This window comes from Schistocerca americana, chromosome 3 (assembly GCF_021461395.2).
Source record: "Schistocerca americana isolate TAMUIC-IGC-003095 chromosome 3, iqSchAmer2.1, whole genome shotgun sequence".
Taxonomy (NCBI): domain Eukaryota; kingdom Metazoa; phylum Arthropoda; class Insecta; order Orthoptera; family Acrididae; genus Schistocerca; species Schistocerca americana.
In genome coordinates, this window is record NC_060121.1 from 385,578,243 (window position 1) to 385,596,181 (window position 17,939).

Genomic DNA, 17,939 nt, shown 5'->3' on the forward strand with positions numbered 1-17,939 from the left:
GCGTACGCGTAACCGACACGACGCGGGTGATTGTTGATGATGCGGAAGCCGAATGATCGAACGAAAGTTCTTACGCTCGTCGCACATACAGATATTTGGTAATCGTCCTCCTTGTAATGATCTAACACTGTTCGTAAAGCTAGTTTTTCAGTTCTCAGTTCTCACTTGTACGAGCGTGCGCGTAACCGTCGCGGCGCGGCTGATGGTTGATGATGCGGAACGCGATGATCGAACACACGTTCTCACGCTCGCTACAAATCATTGGCACATGATTGCACTCTTTTGTGGTAAATAGTATTACTGATTCACATTTGTTCATTCTTGGAGACCGAACACGGCACGGATGATCGATGCTATGCGATACGCAACGAGAGGATACATAAATATGTTATTAACGCCACTGCTCATTTTCAATTACTTCTTGACGCACTTTCCTCTGAACCATTTCCATATGTCATCACCTTACTGTAATAGCACTTGTAGCAACACTTAAATCTGAATACTAACAATGCTTCTACATGAAGAGCTACACACTACACAACATAACAGTACCGTTGTAAGAGGTCCGAGCAGATGTAATTTCGATGTATTGCTCACGCGCTGCCTGCGATATGTAAGGTATAAGAGAATCTCAGACCAGAGAGCAGTGTTGACTGCTGGAGGAACTGTGTAGCTGTAGCAGTAAGTTGTTGCTAGCGAGCAGTCTGGTCTGGTCTGGTGTATCGTGTTGGCTGGGCCGGTCGTGGTGCAGCGATGCCGGAGCCTGACTATTATTGTATAAGGTAAAAAAGCAGCCTCGCGCATAAGTAGTATTGTTGTCTAAAGTCCCATGTAAATGTTTTAAAAATGTCCTAATAATAATCTTCCTCATAAAAAAAATAACTTTTAACAACCATTCATTTCAATTTTAAAGAATTTGCTAATTTCTCCAATCCATGATCATCCCGATTATAGCAAAAGAAAAATCAGTTGTTTCCTTTCATAAATGACAAATCTATCGGCCAGCATTGCACAGGGCTGTGCCAGAAAAATTTATTGTAAGAGCAGATATATATGCGTTATCCGGCGACTTCATTGAGGTAAGAATTTTTCTTTTTTTTATTCAGAATGATCTTTTAGGGCCATGACGCAGCACTGCTGACGTCCAAAATTTACCAGGTTAAATTCACAGTCAACTATTGAAAAGTTACAAGTGAGCGAATATTTAATTGAGAGGTTAATTACATTGTATTATCACCAGGTTACTGAATTAATTTTTTGTTGAGACGTTACACTGAATTGAACGACATAATTATAATTTTTACTGTTGAGAAGTTCAGGAATTTTTGTGTTGTGAGGTTATGCCAAATGTGAAGGAATTCTGTGTAGAGGTTTCACCGTGTCCCGCCCTCGACTCAGTACAGACGCGGATGCCCGCAAAGATACTCCACAACTAAGCCAGACATCTGACAATACGCTTACAACGAGTAACCTAAATCTGGACTGAAGGAAGACATCGAAGCAATTCAGGTGCGGGCTGCTAGGTTTGTTACCTGTAAGTTCTAACCCCCCCCCCCCCCCCTCCTTGAACCATGGACCTACGCCGTTGGTGGGGAGGCTTGCGTGCCTCAGCGATACAGATGGCCGTACCGTAGGTGCAACCAAAACGGAGGGATATCTGTTGAGAGGCCAGACAAACGTGTGGTACCTGAAGAGGGGCAGCAGCCTTTTCAGTAGTTGCAGGTTCAACAGTCTGAATGATTGACTGATCTGGCCTTGACCACTAGCCAAAACGGCCTTGCTGTGCTGGTACTGCGAACAGCTGAAAGCAAGGGGAAACTACAGCCGTAATTTTTCTCGAGGGCATGCAGCTTTACTGTATGGTTAAATGATGATGACGTCCTCTTGGGTAAAATATTCCGGAGGTAAAATAGTCCCCCATTCGGGTCTCCGGGCAGGGATTACTCAAGAGGACGTCGTTATCAAAAATCTGGTGTTCTACGGATCAGAGCGTGGAATGTCAGATCCCTTAATCGGGCAGGCAGGTTAGAGAATTTAAAAAGGGAAATGGAGAGGTTAAATTTAGATATAGTGGGAATTAGTGAAGTTCAGCGGCAGGAGGAACAAGGCTTTTGGTCAGGTGAATACAGGGTTATAAATACAAAATCAAATACGGGTAATGCATTAGTAGTTTTAATGGTTAAAATGGCTCTGAGCACTATGGGACTGAACACCTGAGGTCATCAGTCCCTAGAACTAAGAATCTACTTAAACCTAACTAACCTAAGGACATTACACACAACCATGCCCGAGGCAGGATTCGAACCTGCGACCGTAGCGGTCGCGCGGTTCCAGACTGAAGCGCCTAGAACCGCTCGGCCACTCCGGCCGGCGTAGGTTTAGTAATGAATAAAATAATAGGAGTGCGGGTAAGCTACTACAAACAGCATAATGAACGCATTATTGTGGCCACGATAGATACGAATCAAACACCTACTATAGTAATACAAGTTTATATGCCAACTAGCTCTGCAGATGATGAAGAAATTGAAGAAATGTATGATGAGATAAAAGAAATTATTCAGGTAGTGAAGGGAGACGAAAATTTAATAGTCATGGGTGACTGGAATTCGAGAGCAGGAAAAGGGAGAGAAGGAAATATAGTAGGTGAATATGGATTGGGGGAAAGAAATGAAAGAGGAAGCCGTCTGGTAGAATTTTGCGCAGAGCATACCTTAATCATAGTTAACACTTGGTTCAAGAATCATAAAAGAAGGTTGTACACATGGAATAATCCTGGAAATAGTAGAAGGTATCAGATAGATTATATAACGGTAAGACAGAGATTTAGGAACCAGGTATTAAATTGTAAGACATTTCCAGGGGCAGATGTGGACTCTGACCACAATCTATTGGTTATGAACTGTAGATTAAAACTGAAGAAACTGCAAAAAGGTGGGAATTTAAGGAGATGGGACCTGGATAAACTGACTAAACCAGAGGTTGTACAGAGTTTGAGGGAAAGCATAAGGGAACAATTGACAGGAATGGGGGAAAGAAATACAGTAGAAGAAGAATGGGTAGTTCTGAGGGATGAAGTAGTGAAGGCACCAGAAAATCAAGTAGGTAAAAAGACAAGGGCTAGTAGAAATCCTTGGGTAACAGAAGAAATATTGAATTTAATTGATGAAAGGAGAAAATATAAAAACGCAGTAAATGAAGCAGGCAAAAAGGAATACAAACGTATCAAAAATGAGATCGATAGAAAGTGCAAAATGTCTAAGCAGGGATGGCTAGAGGACAAATGTAAGGATGTAGAGGCTTATGTCACTAGGAGTAAGATAGATACTGCCAACAGGAAAATTAAAGAGACCTTTGGAGAAAAGAGAACCACTTGTATGAATATCAAGAGCTCAGATGGAAACCCAGTTCTAAGCAAAGAAGGGAAAGCAGAAAGGTGGAAGGAGTATATAGAGGGTCTATACAAGGGCGATGTACTTGAGGACAATATTATGAAAATGGAAGAGGATGTAGATGAAGATGAAATGGGAGATATGATACTGCATGAAGAGTTTGACAGAGCACTGGAAGATATGAGTCGAAACAAGGCCCCGGGAGTAGACGACATTCCATTAGAACTACTGACGGCCTTGGAAGAGCCAGTCTTGAAAAAACTCTACCATCTGGTGAGAAAGATGTATGAGAAAAGCGAAATACCCTCAGACTTCAAGGAGAATATAATAATTCCAATCCCAAAGAAAGCAGGTGTTGACAGGTGTGAAAATTACCGAACAATCGGTTCAATAAGCCACAGCTTAAAATACTAACGCGAATTCTTTACAGACGATTGGAAAAACTAGTAGAAGCCGCCCTTGGGGAAGATCAGTTTGGATTCCGTAGAAATATTGGAACACGTGAGGCAATACTGACCTTACGACTTACGACTTATCGGCGGGGTCAGGGATTTTCTCTGCCTCGTGATGACTGGGTGTTGTGTGATGTCCTTAGGTTAGTTAGGTTTAAGTAGTTCTAAGTTCTAGGTGACTGATGACCATAGATGTTAAGTCCCATAGTGCTCAGAGACATTTCAACTATTTGACCTTACGACTTATCTTAGAAGAAAGATTAAGGAACGACTAACCTACGTTTCTAGCATTTGTAGTCTTAGAGAAATCTTTTGACAATGTTGACTGGAGTAGTCTCTTTCATATTCTAAAGGCGGCAGGGGTAAAATACAGACAGCGAAATGGTATTTACAATTTGTACAGAAACCAGTTGGCAGTTATAAGAGTCAAGGGACATGAGAGGGAAGCAGCGGTTGGGAAGGGAGTGAGACAGGGTTGTAGCCTCTCCCCGATGTTATTCAATCTGTATAATGAGCAAGCAGTAAAGGAAACAAAACAAAAATCGGAGTAGGTATTAAAATCTATGGAGAAGAAATAAAAACTTTGAGGTTCGCCGATGACGTTGTAATTCTGTCAGAGCAAAACGAGGATAATGGAATGTAGTCGAATTAAGTCGGGTGATGCTGAGGGAATTAGATTAGGAAATAAGACACTTAAAGTAGTAAAGGAGTTTTGCTATTTGGGGAGCAAAATAACTGATGATGGTTGAAGTAGAGATGATATAAAATGTAGACTGGCAATGGCAAGGAAAGCGTTTCTGAATAAGAGAAATTTGTTAACATCGAGTATAGATTTAAGTGTCAGGAAGTCGTTTCTGAAAGTATTTGTATGGAGTGTAGCCATGTACGGAAGTGAAACATGGGCGATAAATAGTTTGGACAAGAAGAGAATAGAAGCTTTCGAAATGTGGTGCTACAGAAGAATGCTGAAGATTAGATGGGTAGATCACATAACTAATCAGGAGGTATTGAATAGAATTGGGGAGAAGAGGAGTTTGTGACACAACTTGACAAGCAGAAGAGACCGGTTGGTAGGACATGTTCTGAGGCATCAAGGGATCACAAATTTAGCATTGGAGGGCAGCGTGGAGGGTAAAAATCGTAGAGGGAGACCAAGAGATGAATACACTAAGCAGATTCAGAAGGATGTAGGTTGCAGTAAGAATTGGGAGATGAAGAAGCTTGCACAGGATAGAGTAGCATGGAGAGCAGCATCAAACCAGTGTCAGGACTGAAGACCACAACAACAACAACAAGTTCGAACAACACGTCAGCGTTACGGAGATGCTTCTTGAACTCAAATGGGAATCACTGGAGGGAAGACGGCGTTCTTTTTGAGAATCATTATTGAGAAAATTTAGAGAACCGGCATTTGAAGCTGAATTCCGAACGATTCTACTACAGCCAACAAACACTGCGCGTCAGGATAACAGAAATTTGGGCTCATATGGAGGCATTTACACAACCGTTTTCCCATAGCTCTTTTTGCGAGTGGGGCAGGAAAGGAAATGACAAGTAGTGGTACACGAATCCCTCCGCCACGCACCACACGTTGGCTTGCGTATTAGGTGTAGCTGTAGACGTAGATGGATGGCCGTCCTGCCAAATACGTATCCTGTACCGAGTAAGATGGGGCAAGGGTTAGTGGACTCGCTTTCGGGAGTACTATTGTTCGAACCCTTTTCAGCCCATCCAAATTTAGGTTTTCGGTTATTACCCTAAATCGATTAAGGTATATACCGAGATAGTTCCTCTGTAAATTACGAGGGCGATATTCATCCCCTTTCTTGTCTAATATGAGATTGTACTCCGCCTCTAATGACTTCACTGGCTATGGGACATTAAACTCTAACTTTTCTTCTTTCGAATCCAGTGTCTTGCCTTTGCGTTACCTCGCTCGATTCTAGCCGGAAGGCGTGCAGCGCTAACAACACCACCATCGATGTCACTCTCCATAAATTATTTGTGCATAAATGGAAGTGCATTCAAGAGAGCAGCCATACTGACACAACCCAGGCGAGATATGTGCCGAATTTATTCCTTGTATTGGCACCACACATCCTACTGACACTTTTTGCGATACTGGAGAAACCTCATTATCACCGTCTCACCTGGGATACAGAATGTTGACAAGGAACTTCCAGAACACTAATTATCACCGTGTCACATGTTGTTTGGTGGCCGTGGAAGATTTTAAGACATTTAAGGTGCATATGACGATTTGATTCCATTGCAAAAGGATAAAAAACCTGCCCAATATGAGTCAATGTTCCGACTCTTATAACAACGTTACCAACATTACGTTAAACTACAGTTTTCTTTTCTTTCGAAGATCTCTTAAGTTATATGTAAGAGTACAAATGGCTACTGCTTGTCATATACGGGTTTGTAGTTTGTTAATTACTTCTATTCAGCCGGCTGGAAGTGGCCGTGCGGTTCTAGGCGCTGCAGTCTGGAACCACGAGACCGCTACGGTCGCAGGTTCGAATCCTGCCTCGGGCATGGATGTGTGTGATGTCCTTAGGTTAGTTAGGTTTAACTAGTTCTAAGTTCTAGGGGACTAATGACCTCAGAAGTTGAGTCCCATAGTGCTCAGAGCCATTTGAAGCATTTTTGAACTTCTATTCAAACCACCTCCATTACCGAGCTCACTAGACTTCGGAGGTAATCAGTTCGATCGTGGTAGTGGAAGAGATATTGACCGCCAGTATTTGGCCAGTAAGTGGAGGAAAGGTTCCACATCACCTGACTTTGCGCCGGTGCTCTGCGTTAAATTCCAAAACCCTGTGAAGTGTCTCAAGTACATTGTTAATGGCGATCGGCGTATCTGATTGACAGGCTAACCTCTGCGTCTCCCTTGGTGGCATTCAAGAGAGCAGACTATGCGATAACACCTGGTTTCATTCCCCCTATTGCCTCAGTCATAACACCGCAAACGCAACCCCACACTACACGAGCACTCATCAGTCATCCACATTTGACACTTCGTAATAAGCAGAGCAAGGCAACGCGAAACCACCTGCACTAGGACTTGGCCCATGACGCCAAAGCTTCATTCCCGTGTCCGTCACTTGTATTCTTTTTTTTCTTTTTTTGTTTACTTTATTTGGTCTTCATCATTATAACACTATTTAGCCACGCTTTTATTCTGAGCGTGCGGCCAACTTTGACATCTGTTCACGAAGTCCTCCGCCTTAGAGAATGGATTGATCAGGAGAAACAAGTTTCATCAGGATTTGGTAACTGTTGTCTTGTCTAATAGACTTTTTGTGGGGAAATTATGAAAGAGGCGTCTGAAAGAGATTTGTGCCCGTCTCGATTTACTGTAGGGTATTGCAGAGGATTTTCGTTACTGATGTTGCCTGTGTGAGTATCTGCATAATCCTCAAAAAGAAATGGATCGGGAAAAAATCGCTCAATAAATATACAATGAGTCTGTGGCTAACATCCCCAACTGCATAACGTCCCCCTATTATGCCTGTAGAATCCGCCGATAGTTCTAAAAACTTTCGTTTCAGTTATCAATATTTTAAAGTGGGTTGCAAAAATATTGCCTCTTAGAAGCCAGTGAACCAAAAGTGTGAAAAAATGTTATTGAAATCCTTAAAGTCGGTACTTAGGCTGTTAGGAAAGTAAGTTGAAATTGTATTTTTCAGCAGATGTATTACATTTTTATTCAGTTTCCTTCATCAGTATGTAGCCGGCCATGATTATTTCTTGTTGATCAAAGAAGGAACGATACTCAAAAAATTAATCGGGCCGTCGACCAAGAGGTCATTAGAATCGGAGCACAACCTGGAATAAGGCCATTGTAGTGAATGAAATAGGACGCTTTCATTTGAAAGGAATCGTTCCAGCACTCCCCCTGATCGATCAGCGAAACCTACAGATAGATGCCCACACAGGGCTTTGAGTCATACTCCTCCCGAACATGAGTCATTTGTGCTGACTACTGACTCATCTCACTCGGTTTCTTGTTGGTCCTGTTGTGGTCCTCAGTCCGAGGACTTGTTTGATGGAACTCACCATGCTAGTTAGCGCTGTACAAGTCGGTTCATCTCAACACACTTACTGGGACCTACATCCATTTGAACCTTCTTGGTACACTCGAACCTTGACCGCCTAGTAAAATCATTCTCTGTCCCCCGACGTCTCTCCATTACCAAATTAACAATTCTTGATGCCTCAGGATCTGTCCTATCCAACAATCATTTCTTTGCGTCAGGCTGTGTCATCAATGCCGTCTTCAGTGATTATTCTACCTATCCATCTAATCTTCAGCAGTATTCTGTAATATTTCGTTTAAAAAGTTTATACATCTTCTTGTCTGCACTGTTTATCGTCCAAATTTCACTTCCATATACGGCTACGCTCTACCCAAGAACTTTCAGAAATGGTTTACCAACATCTAAATGTAATGGTCATTTTATCCATGCTAGATCTTGTGAACTCCGCGGCCGTTAATGAATGTTGTCTACCGACCACAAATGTTTTTATATTAGAGCCATAAACAGCTTCGGGCATTCATACCCATCTTCAGATGGCTAAAGTTTCCAGTTACTTCAGTGTTTTCAAAAGCAGCTTCAGCTCCGGCAGTGTATAAGAATATTTCAGTTAAAACAAAAGCCTTGTAAACTATTTAACCTAGTGAGGCTGGGTGCGTTATTCATCACATTTAAATGTATATTCGATTCGAGATTCGCCCCTCATTCCAAAGTTAATACCAAGTACGTATCTACAAGTATGCTCGAACGACTTGTCTGGAATATCGGTAATAAAGTACATTCTGAAAATCTCATACTGTAATGGCTTAATGCCGAAATTGCAATTGCATGATAAAATACTGAAAAGAAATTGAAATTCTTTAAAAATTGTAGAAGCTGTGGACCCTTACTGCAAGAAAAAAAACTTTATTTCTTATGCCTGAAATATTAACACTTGTTCCAAATTTGTCTTCAGTTCCCTTCACTACCAGTTCAATGTAGGCAATTAATAACATGGGAGACACGCTACAAACCCGTGTCACTGACGTTTCAACTAAGTCTTCCCTTTCATGTCCTTCAACTCTTATAACCGCTTCTGGTTTCCGCACATGTCATAAATAATCGTTCACCCTTTATTTCATCCCTGATAATTTCAGAATTCCAAAGAGTATGTTCCAGTTCAAATAGACAAATGCTTTTTCTTCAATCTATCTTCTCAGACGAATCGTAAGATCAATATTGCCTCTAGTGTTCTTGCGTTTCTCTGGAACTCTAAATCATTCTCCTTCAGGATAGCGTCAACTAGTCGTATTAGTATTTTGCAACAATTAATTATTAAACTGATTGTTATTGTTCATAAACTACAGTAATCAGAGATGCGTTGTACTGATCTATTTTCGATTCACATTACTATAGAACGGATATGTGTAGCGAAATAAACAAAGTCAGTTATCCTCCCAGCAATAACATTAACACAAAATGCCCACACTGTGTTTTGGCTCTGAGCACTATGGGACTTAACCAAAAAAAATGGCTCTGAGCACTAAGGGACTTAACTTCTGAGGTCATCAGTCCCCTAGAACTTAGAACTACTTAAACCTAACTAACCTAAGGACATCACACACATCCATGCCCGAGGCAGGATTCGAACCAGCAACCGTAGCGGTCGCGCGGTTCCAGACTGTAGCGTCTAGAACCGCTCGGCCACTCCGGCCGGCGGGACTTAACACCTGAGGTCATCAATCCCCACTGGGTTTTACTAGGGAGAGTTAACGGCTTAGTCAGTTCTCTTTCCATGTTTCTTCGATTTGAGAAAGATGTACGGCTTCCTTTTTCTAGCGAAAAACCATTAGTTCAGAGTGAAGGAAGATGTTTTGCAGTGGTCTACATGGTAGCACCAACATTCGATACAGGCACGCTTAAAAAATGTGCGATTTCTTAGTGACTATACTGTCTTTGTCTGTGAGACAGCTAACGTGAAAGAAGTGTAATATTGATCGTTGTTAATTGAGGTCTATACTCTACTTTTCTGTTCATTTATGTTAACACAGTTAACAATATAGTGAGTTCTCTAGTGTTAAGCGCCGCTTAATTATAAGAGAAAGGCAAGTGTTCCTTGCGAAAAGCAAATATGGTTCCCAGTAAAAAGCTGTGTACGACGCTGAAAACTGATCAGCCGCTGTGGGCAATACATTGGCACTGTCTTAGTAGACAACGACGCTGCGAGCCAGTAGACAGTCCCAACAGCGTCATATTATAGAAACTGCCAACATTGACGCATCTGGCGATAACTACATGCTGTTCTGAAATAGCTGGTTGTAATGCGTGTGGCACATACGAATTGTTGGTCCTAATGATCAGATTATCTTTGGACATCCAACAGGCATCAGCTGCAGAGAATCTGTAGATTATTTGGTATACGAATCCAAACCATAGAGTTTGATACTACTATATATCTGATTTATTCCAAAGGCAACCGGTTTCCGTATTCCAGTGTGCCATCATCAGACCCTCAACGGTAACATAGTTGGGTTGGTTGTTTGGGGGAAGACACCAAACAGCGAGGTCATCGGTCTCATCGGATTAGCGAAGGAAGTCGGCCGTGCCCTTTCAGAGGAACCATCCCGGCATTTGCCCGAAGTGATTTAGGGAAATCATGGAACAGGTAAATCAGGATGGCCGGACCCGGGATTGAACCGTCGTCCTCCCGAATGCGGCCGGCCGGGGTGGCCGAGCGGTTCTAGGCGCTATAGTCTGGAACCGCGCAACCGCTACGGTCGCAGGTTCGAATCCTGCCTCGGGCTTGGGTGTGTGTGATGTCCTTAGGCTAGTTAGGTTTCAGCAGTTCTAAGTTCTAGGGGACTGATGACCTCAGAAGTTAAGTCCCATAGTGCTCAGAGCCATTTGAACCATTCCCGAATGCGAGTCCAGTGTGCTAACCACTGCGCCAACTCGCTCGGTGGTAACGTAGTAGCTGAGCTTATATTCCCAGAAAAAGTATCATGCAAAAGCGAACTATACGCTGGTACCGATTTTTAGTTCGCTTCTGTTTGATTTTTTGTCTGGCAGTACAAGCTCAGCCACTGTGCCACCACAGAGGGTCTTATGATCACATAATAAAATGCCATAACCGGTTGCCCCTGGAATAAGTTGGAGATGAAAATACAGCTGTTGGTTTATTTATTGATGGTTATATGTTTGCTTGTGGCTTGTTTTATATCTAAAACCGTCGATATGAACAAAAATTGGAGGTGAAATGTGATTTCATTTTCTGACTTACGGTTGTTTAAGGATAGATTCATTATAAAATGAGAGGTTATAAGAGCAATTGACTGACGTTTAATTTCTTCGACTACCAAACGAAGAATTACGAATGAAGTGATTTAAGATGTGAATAAGGTTCTAGTAGAAATGATAAGAAACAACTGTCACTTCCTAAGGAACAACTCCCAATTTTTACGAACACCCAGCTAATTATAACAAAAGGAAATGTAGAGGTCGTGACGTGTTAACTACAGCGAAGCCTGTGCATGAACGCTCCGTATTACCTTCGACAGTTCATGCAGTACGGTGTTTGCCGGAAGTTATTGTGAAACCGATTGGTGCGGTACGGCAACATGTCTACAAGACATCATTTGCTTGCTTACGAACATGGATAAGCAGCTGCGTGGCTCGTAGCCGATCGAAGTGTCTCTAGTGCGGCCAGAGTAACAGCTGCTTTCAAAAGTGTGATCTCGCGATTAAAAACGGCCGCTGAAGGTGGATATGCTATGCGAAAGCATGTCGGTGGCCGTTCACGGAACACCACACCCCAGGAGGATCGATACGTAGCCCTAGCGGAACAGATATCTCACTCCTAAGTAGATAGGTGCAGACTTTGCTACAGTTACTGTAGCCGTGTTACGGCAATTAAATCAGGCTGGTTTGTATGCTCGAAAGCCTGTTAAATGCATCCCACTTCAACGACGCCATCACCGACAAAGAGATCGGTGGTGTAACGAGCATGTTTGTTGGGGTCAGCAACAGTGGTCCAGAGTCATGTTCTCCGACGAATACTGCTTCACTGTGGCAAGTGATTCTGGCCAGCAATTAGTGTGGAAAAAGAGGGGAACACGTTACACACCGCAGAATGCTCATGAACGTTATCGGAATGGTCTTGGCGTTTTGGTGTTGGCATGCGTTATCCACGACGGCCGAACACCGTTGCATGTCTTTGACAGAGGTACCGTTACAACACAGTGGTATTGCAAGGGGAGATTATTCTGGTTTATGCCCGTCTGTTTAGGCGCGCTGTAGGTCCCGACTTCCTGTTTGTGGACGACTGTGCCCCTGAAGTGTCGGACACACAGGAAAGTGAAACTATTGAACATATGGAATGGCCTGCTTACTCCACGGACCTTAAACCTATGGAGCAAGCCTGGGACGTTCTACGCAGGCGAACACCCCCTCTCCTAACCGCACAATAGAGAGAAGTCGATCAATATCCCACAACGAATCCTCAACAACTTGGTAGGCAGCCTGCATAACAGGTGCAAAATGTGCAATTCTGACTTGAGTCAAACATGTACGTTATTTATGCCTGTTATCCTGCTTTCCCATGTGGTGAAATCTGTACCATTTTTCATAACGAGTATACCACTCTACAGCTATCACGCGCGTACAGTGTTTTACGTCGTGCCCCTGATTATTCCTGTCCAATAATGTCTCTGTTCCTTTACAGTTGTCAAGAAGTGATATGTACTATCAGTAGCTGTTTTTATCGTGTTTTATAGTTGTTTGAATTGTCCTTATAAATTATGGTATATACTGCCACAGACTGTTCCATTCTTGTCAGCCTCACAAGCTTGACCCAAACTTTTCTTCCCGTCATGTATGCCTTTTACAGAATTATTTAACACCATAGTTTTACTACTTTCTGCTTGTTTCATTTATATGTAAGTAGCAGGAAGAAAACGATGTTACACTTGCACTAGTTTTCTGTTTACACAGCATTCTATCATATATTTTCTCTAGGAAGATTAATCTGACTACGACTGCAATATGCTTAGATCAAGTATTACCTATCTACAAAAGATGTTGAACAGTGCCTGAAAATGATTGCGATTTTCTTAAATGCAATATATATATATATACATATTTAAGAAAGCTATAAAGATCAGCCACCCAGAAAATTATATATGCATTACTTTATGTTTAAATATTTTGCGGGACATAAAGTAAAATTTTCATTGCATTTCACAATGAACTGTACAATTATGAAATCCTTTACCAGTCCGCTAGGAGCTATTGATTTCTTTACGATTATACTAAGCCTTAGGACTAAGGAATCCGTAAGTAGTTACTACTTACAGCTTTAGTACTATACTGTGATTTTGGTATTTAAATTTCAAGTAAATAAAGAAATAGAAAACGGTGTGTGGCAAGGTCATTGTACTCACATTAGAATTGTTGCTTTTCTGGATAAGATCCCGTTTTTCTTCTTCTCGCTGCGTCACCAGGTCATCCGCAGGCATTCTCTCCTCTTCGTCCAGATTAATAGGGCCCTTGGAAGTCTCTTTCTGCTCCTCACTGACTTGATTGGCTTCCTCATTCACATAATCCACTCCCGCCATTTTACCAATAACTCCCTTCCTTTCTTCCCCGGCAACATGAGGTCCGGATTCCTGGTCTGCCGACTTACGATGGGTATCGGCACCCCCGTCATTCCCCTCATATCTTAAAGGTTTCATAGGGAGAGCTGCGGGTATAATCAACAGTACAAGCGCGCTGATTATAAACTGAGTGGTTCTGAAGCCGAGAGCAGCAACTAGTTTTTGTGTCATTACGGGCACTCCGACTCCTCCCACGCCTATTGCGAACTGTACGAAGCCCATGACAAAAGTCCTTTTGCGGTCGAAATATGAGTTGATTGAGGTGAAAATCGCTGGTGCGATGAGTCCAGAACCAGCACCTGCAAAAGAACGATAAATGATTTTTTCTACTGAACGAATACATTGGACGAAAACAGTAAAACACTGTTATTTAATCTAATATACACACATCGAAAAAGTCTTGCATCGCCCCAGTTCCCAGAACTCCTGAAGACAGACGTTGACAGTCCCTTTGACTGTTCAGAGATGTCACTAAACCCACCCAAAGATATAAATAACCATACACGAGCAGCAAATATTAGACGGAGGGGGTCCGACAGACGATCAGTTCAAGGCACACCACAAGGAAGGAGGTACACGGCTCGTGTTGTCTGCAGTTCAACCATACCTAGACGGTCAGTACCACGGTTCGATTGCGTCCAGATTGTTACTTTGTGCCAGGAAGGGCTCTCAACAAGGGAAGTGTCCAGGCGTTTCGTAGTGAACCAAAGCGATGTTGTTCGTACATAGAGGAGATACAGAGAGACAGGAACTGTCGATGACATGCCTCGCTCAGGCCGCCCAAGTGCTACTACTGCACTGGATGACCGCTATCTGCGGATTATGGCTCGGAGGAACGCTGACAGCAACGCCACTAAGCTGAATAATGCTTTTCGTACAGTCACAGGACGTCGTGTTACGACTCAAACTGTCCGCAAGAGGCTGCATGATGCGCAACTTCACTCCCGACGTTCATAGCGAGGTCCATCTTTGCAATCACGAAACCATGCAGCACGGCCCGACAACATGCCGAATGGATCGCTCAGGATTGGCATCACGTTCTATTCACCGATGAGTGTCGCATATGCCTTCAACCAGACAATCGTCGGAGACGTGTCTGGAGGCAACCCGGTCAGGCCGAATGCCTTAGACACACTTCCCAGAGAGTGCAGCAAGGTTTTTGGGTGGCATTATGTGGGACCGACGGAGGGCGCTGGTGGTCATGGAAGGCGCCGTAACGGCTGTACTATACGTGAATGCCATCGTCCGACCGATAATGGAACCATGTCGGCAGCGTGTTAGCGAGGCATTCGTCTTCAAGGGCGACAATTCGCGCCCCCATCGTTCACATCTTGTGAATGACTTCCTTCAGGATAACGACATCGCTCGACTAGAATGGCCAGCACGTTCTCCAGACATGAACTCTATCGAACATGCCTGGGATAGATTGAAAATGGCTGTATATGGACGATGTGGCCCACCAACCACTATGAGGAATCTACACCGAATCGCCTTTGAGGAGTTGGACAATCTGGACCAACAGTGCCTCGATGAACTTGTGGATAGTATGCCACGACAAATACAAGCATGCATCAATGAAAGAGGGCACGTGCTGCTGGGTATTAGATGTGCCAGTGCATACAGCAATCTGGACGACCACCTGTGAAGGTCTCGCTGTACGGTGCTACAACATGCAATGAGTGTTTTTCATGTGAAATATGATGTTTATGTTGATCTCTATTATAATTTTCTGTACAGGTACCAGAACTCTCGGAAACGAGGTGATGCAAAACTTCTTTTGATGTGTGTAGTATTTCACCTTCCCGAAACTGATACTAAATTTTCACACATACTGTAATAATTACAGTAAGAATCTAACAATGGCGTTACTTAGGAGAGAGAGACCGAATGCTTACTGCTGGGATGGATACTCTTGGAGTACATCTGGAATTGGAGGGGCGTCCGGGGACAGCCAGTCTGCACCAGCGCATTCTAGTGGTGTTGCCTGCAGGCGGCTACGCTATCTCACATGTTCTCCCTTTACAGGTTCACTTCTAAAATTGTCAACAAAGGTGAGCGCGAGTCACCGGGGCTTTTGGTGAACTGGGAGCTCTTATTAGTGGTACTCCTCGCCATTTTATTCACGCTTGTGCCCAAGTCGCACCCTCCTTCATCTCTTCCTGTTATCTCGCCACAGGTATACGCCGAACAGGAGGGCTGAAAAGATATAGGTACCGTTTGCTGTTTCAGCTAATGCTCAAATTTCGACGAATGGTTTTGTACGGTCCCTAGTGGTTCCAACTTGTACATGAGAGCAAAATGTGCACTCACGCTACATTCCAAAGGGTTGAGATAATGTTCAGTGGGTTTACAGCCCCATAATACCTTTAGAGAAGGGTTTAATCATCAAGGAGGTGTAAATTGTATCAAAGGTTGTCAAGAATATCGTCCTGTTGCTCATCGGCTTGTGAACTGTTGTTTTCGACTGCGAAATGCATGGGAATGAACGTCCCAGGGTAAGGAATGATTTTATTGATGCCCTGTACGAGCACTCCCTGGGGCATCCTCTTGTCTATTTTGAGCGGCGGTGAATCTGGAATATTTTCGTCGACCACTCATAAGAAAAGGGCGTTATTTCAACCCTGAGCGTCGTGGTTATGAGATCCATCACGTAGGCATCACAAGGAGGGGTGAAATGTGGGCAAGAAGACTCGGGCGTACTTTCCATAATGAACTGCGAGCACGGTTAACTACTTAGTCACCGTTATTTGCAGTGATTGTTAGTGTGCGACGTGTAATATATTTCAGCCGGGAGATATTGGTATTTCCACTCTTAATTGCTATCAGTTCGTTTGTTGCAGTGGTGATCAATTGCGAGTGCGGTCTAGTATTTAGTCACGTGGTATTTCAGAGGTCCAGAGGTAGATTATTTTTCGCAAATTGGAAGCTGTTTACAGTACCGTGTCGTAGTGATTCAATCTAATGCTTTGCGCACTCAATTTCCGTTATCCTCTCTTGCATCTCAGGCTGTTTACTGTGTTACTGGAAGGCGTATATAGAAAACTCGCATTTCTTTGATTACCAGAAATCCTGTTCACGTTCACATTCACGTACTGTAAAGCCCAAGTGGTGCATATGAACTGTTTGACTATTTGGAGTTTTCTGATTAGTGGTTCTCACGTATGCTCTCTTCAACCATTTTCGTAATTTTCGTGAGTAATCTTGAAGCACGTGTTACGCGACACCATGTTGGATACACGTGTTGCTAATATCCTCTACTGTTAATTTACTGATTATCTACGGTTCATATAATGAAGTAGTTCAGTCATGCACACTTTCTCCCATGAATTACTAATAAATATCCCACCCTCTACGTGTATAATTTTCAGGTCAGATCAAGGAGAGTTTCGTCGATGACGCCGGGACGGAGATTTGCTGTGGCGGATTTTTATAGAATGTATTTTGACGTTTACATGTAATTGCGCAGAACATAATATGAGGCATCTAGCTTTTGCAACAGCACGTTCAGATTTCTCCCTGAGCTACATCAGTACCGTATTCAATTACTTTGGTGAGATATTTATTTTCAGTGCTACATCATTCCGGTTTATTTTCAGATAAGAATATTGTGATTACATTCAAGGGGAATCAGCCCATTTCACCGTGCTTAGCTACAAGCTAACCACATTTACACTCTACATTTCTGAGAGGCATTTATAAGTGATTACACCCTCTTGGATGTTCAGTTCCACAATCTACACATATCAGTTTGACGTTGGGTGGATTTTTGTATGTGTTTGTTATTGTGATTAGTTCTTTTGCTCACTTCGCAGTCAGGTAGCATTTACAAACTGATAATTGGATCATGAACATTCATGTAACAGCACTTAGCTTCATGAACTGGGGCTTAGTCTAAATTCATTCAGTTCTAAACGCAGCGCTCAACTTACAGCATATGGTCCCAGTTCACCTCCTACATGAGAAAACCGTGTGATTATATCGTCTTCTGAATCCCTCCAACAAGTTGAGACCTATCAAAAATGGTTCAAATGGCTCTGAGCACTATGGGACTCAATATCTGAGGTCATCAGTCCCCTAGAACTTAGAACTACTTAAACCTAACTAACCAAAGGACATCACGCACATCCATGCCCGAGGCAGGATTCGAACCTGCGACCGTAGCGGTCACGCGGTTCCAGACTGAAGCACCTAGAACCACACGGCCACACCGGCCGGCTGAGACCTATCCTGTGAAGGTGAATACGGGGGCTTTCACGATGTAAGCGTTCGCTTTTCATGGCCGTTAAGTATAACGAATATCCCAACCCCAAACTGTACCGTCATGTTGGATTAATAATAAATATGTGTGGCCTGGTATATAACATGCGCATACAGCAGTATGGGATAACGTGCCACTGCTGAATTTTTGTACGGTGAGTTTTA

General features: G+C 43.0%; 1 protein-coding gene across 1 annotated transcript in view; it reads right to left on the reverse strand.

Moving 5' to 3' along the window:
• The window catches only part of LOC124607294 (monocarboxylate transporter 2-like), a 92,979-nt gene that overhangs the window by 30,797 nt on the left and 44,243 nt on the right, over nt 1-17,939 (reverse strand). Inside the window, exon 5 of the mRNA XM_047139586.1 lies at nt 13,305-13,816. Within this exon, the coding sequence (XP_046995542.1) occupies nt 13,305-13,816 (512 nt within the window). The remainder of the gene's footprint in view (nt 1-13,304; nt 13,817-17,939) is intronic.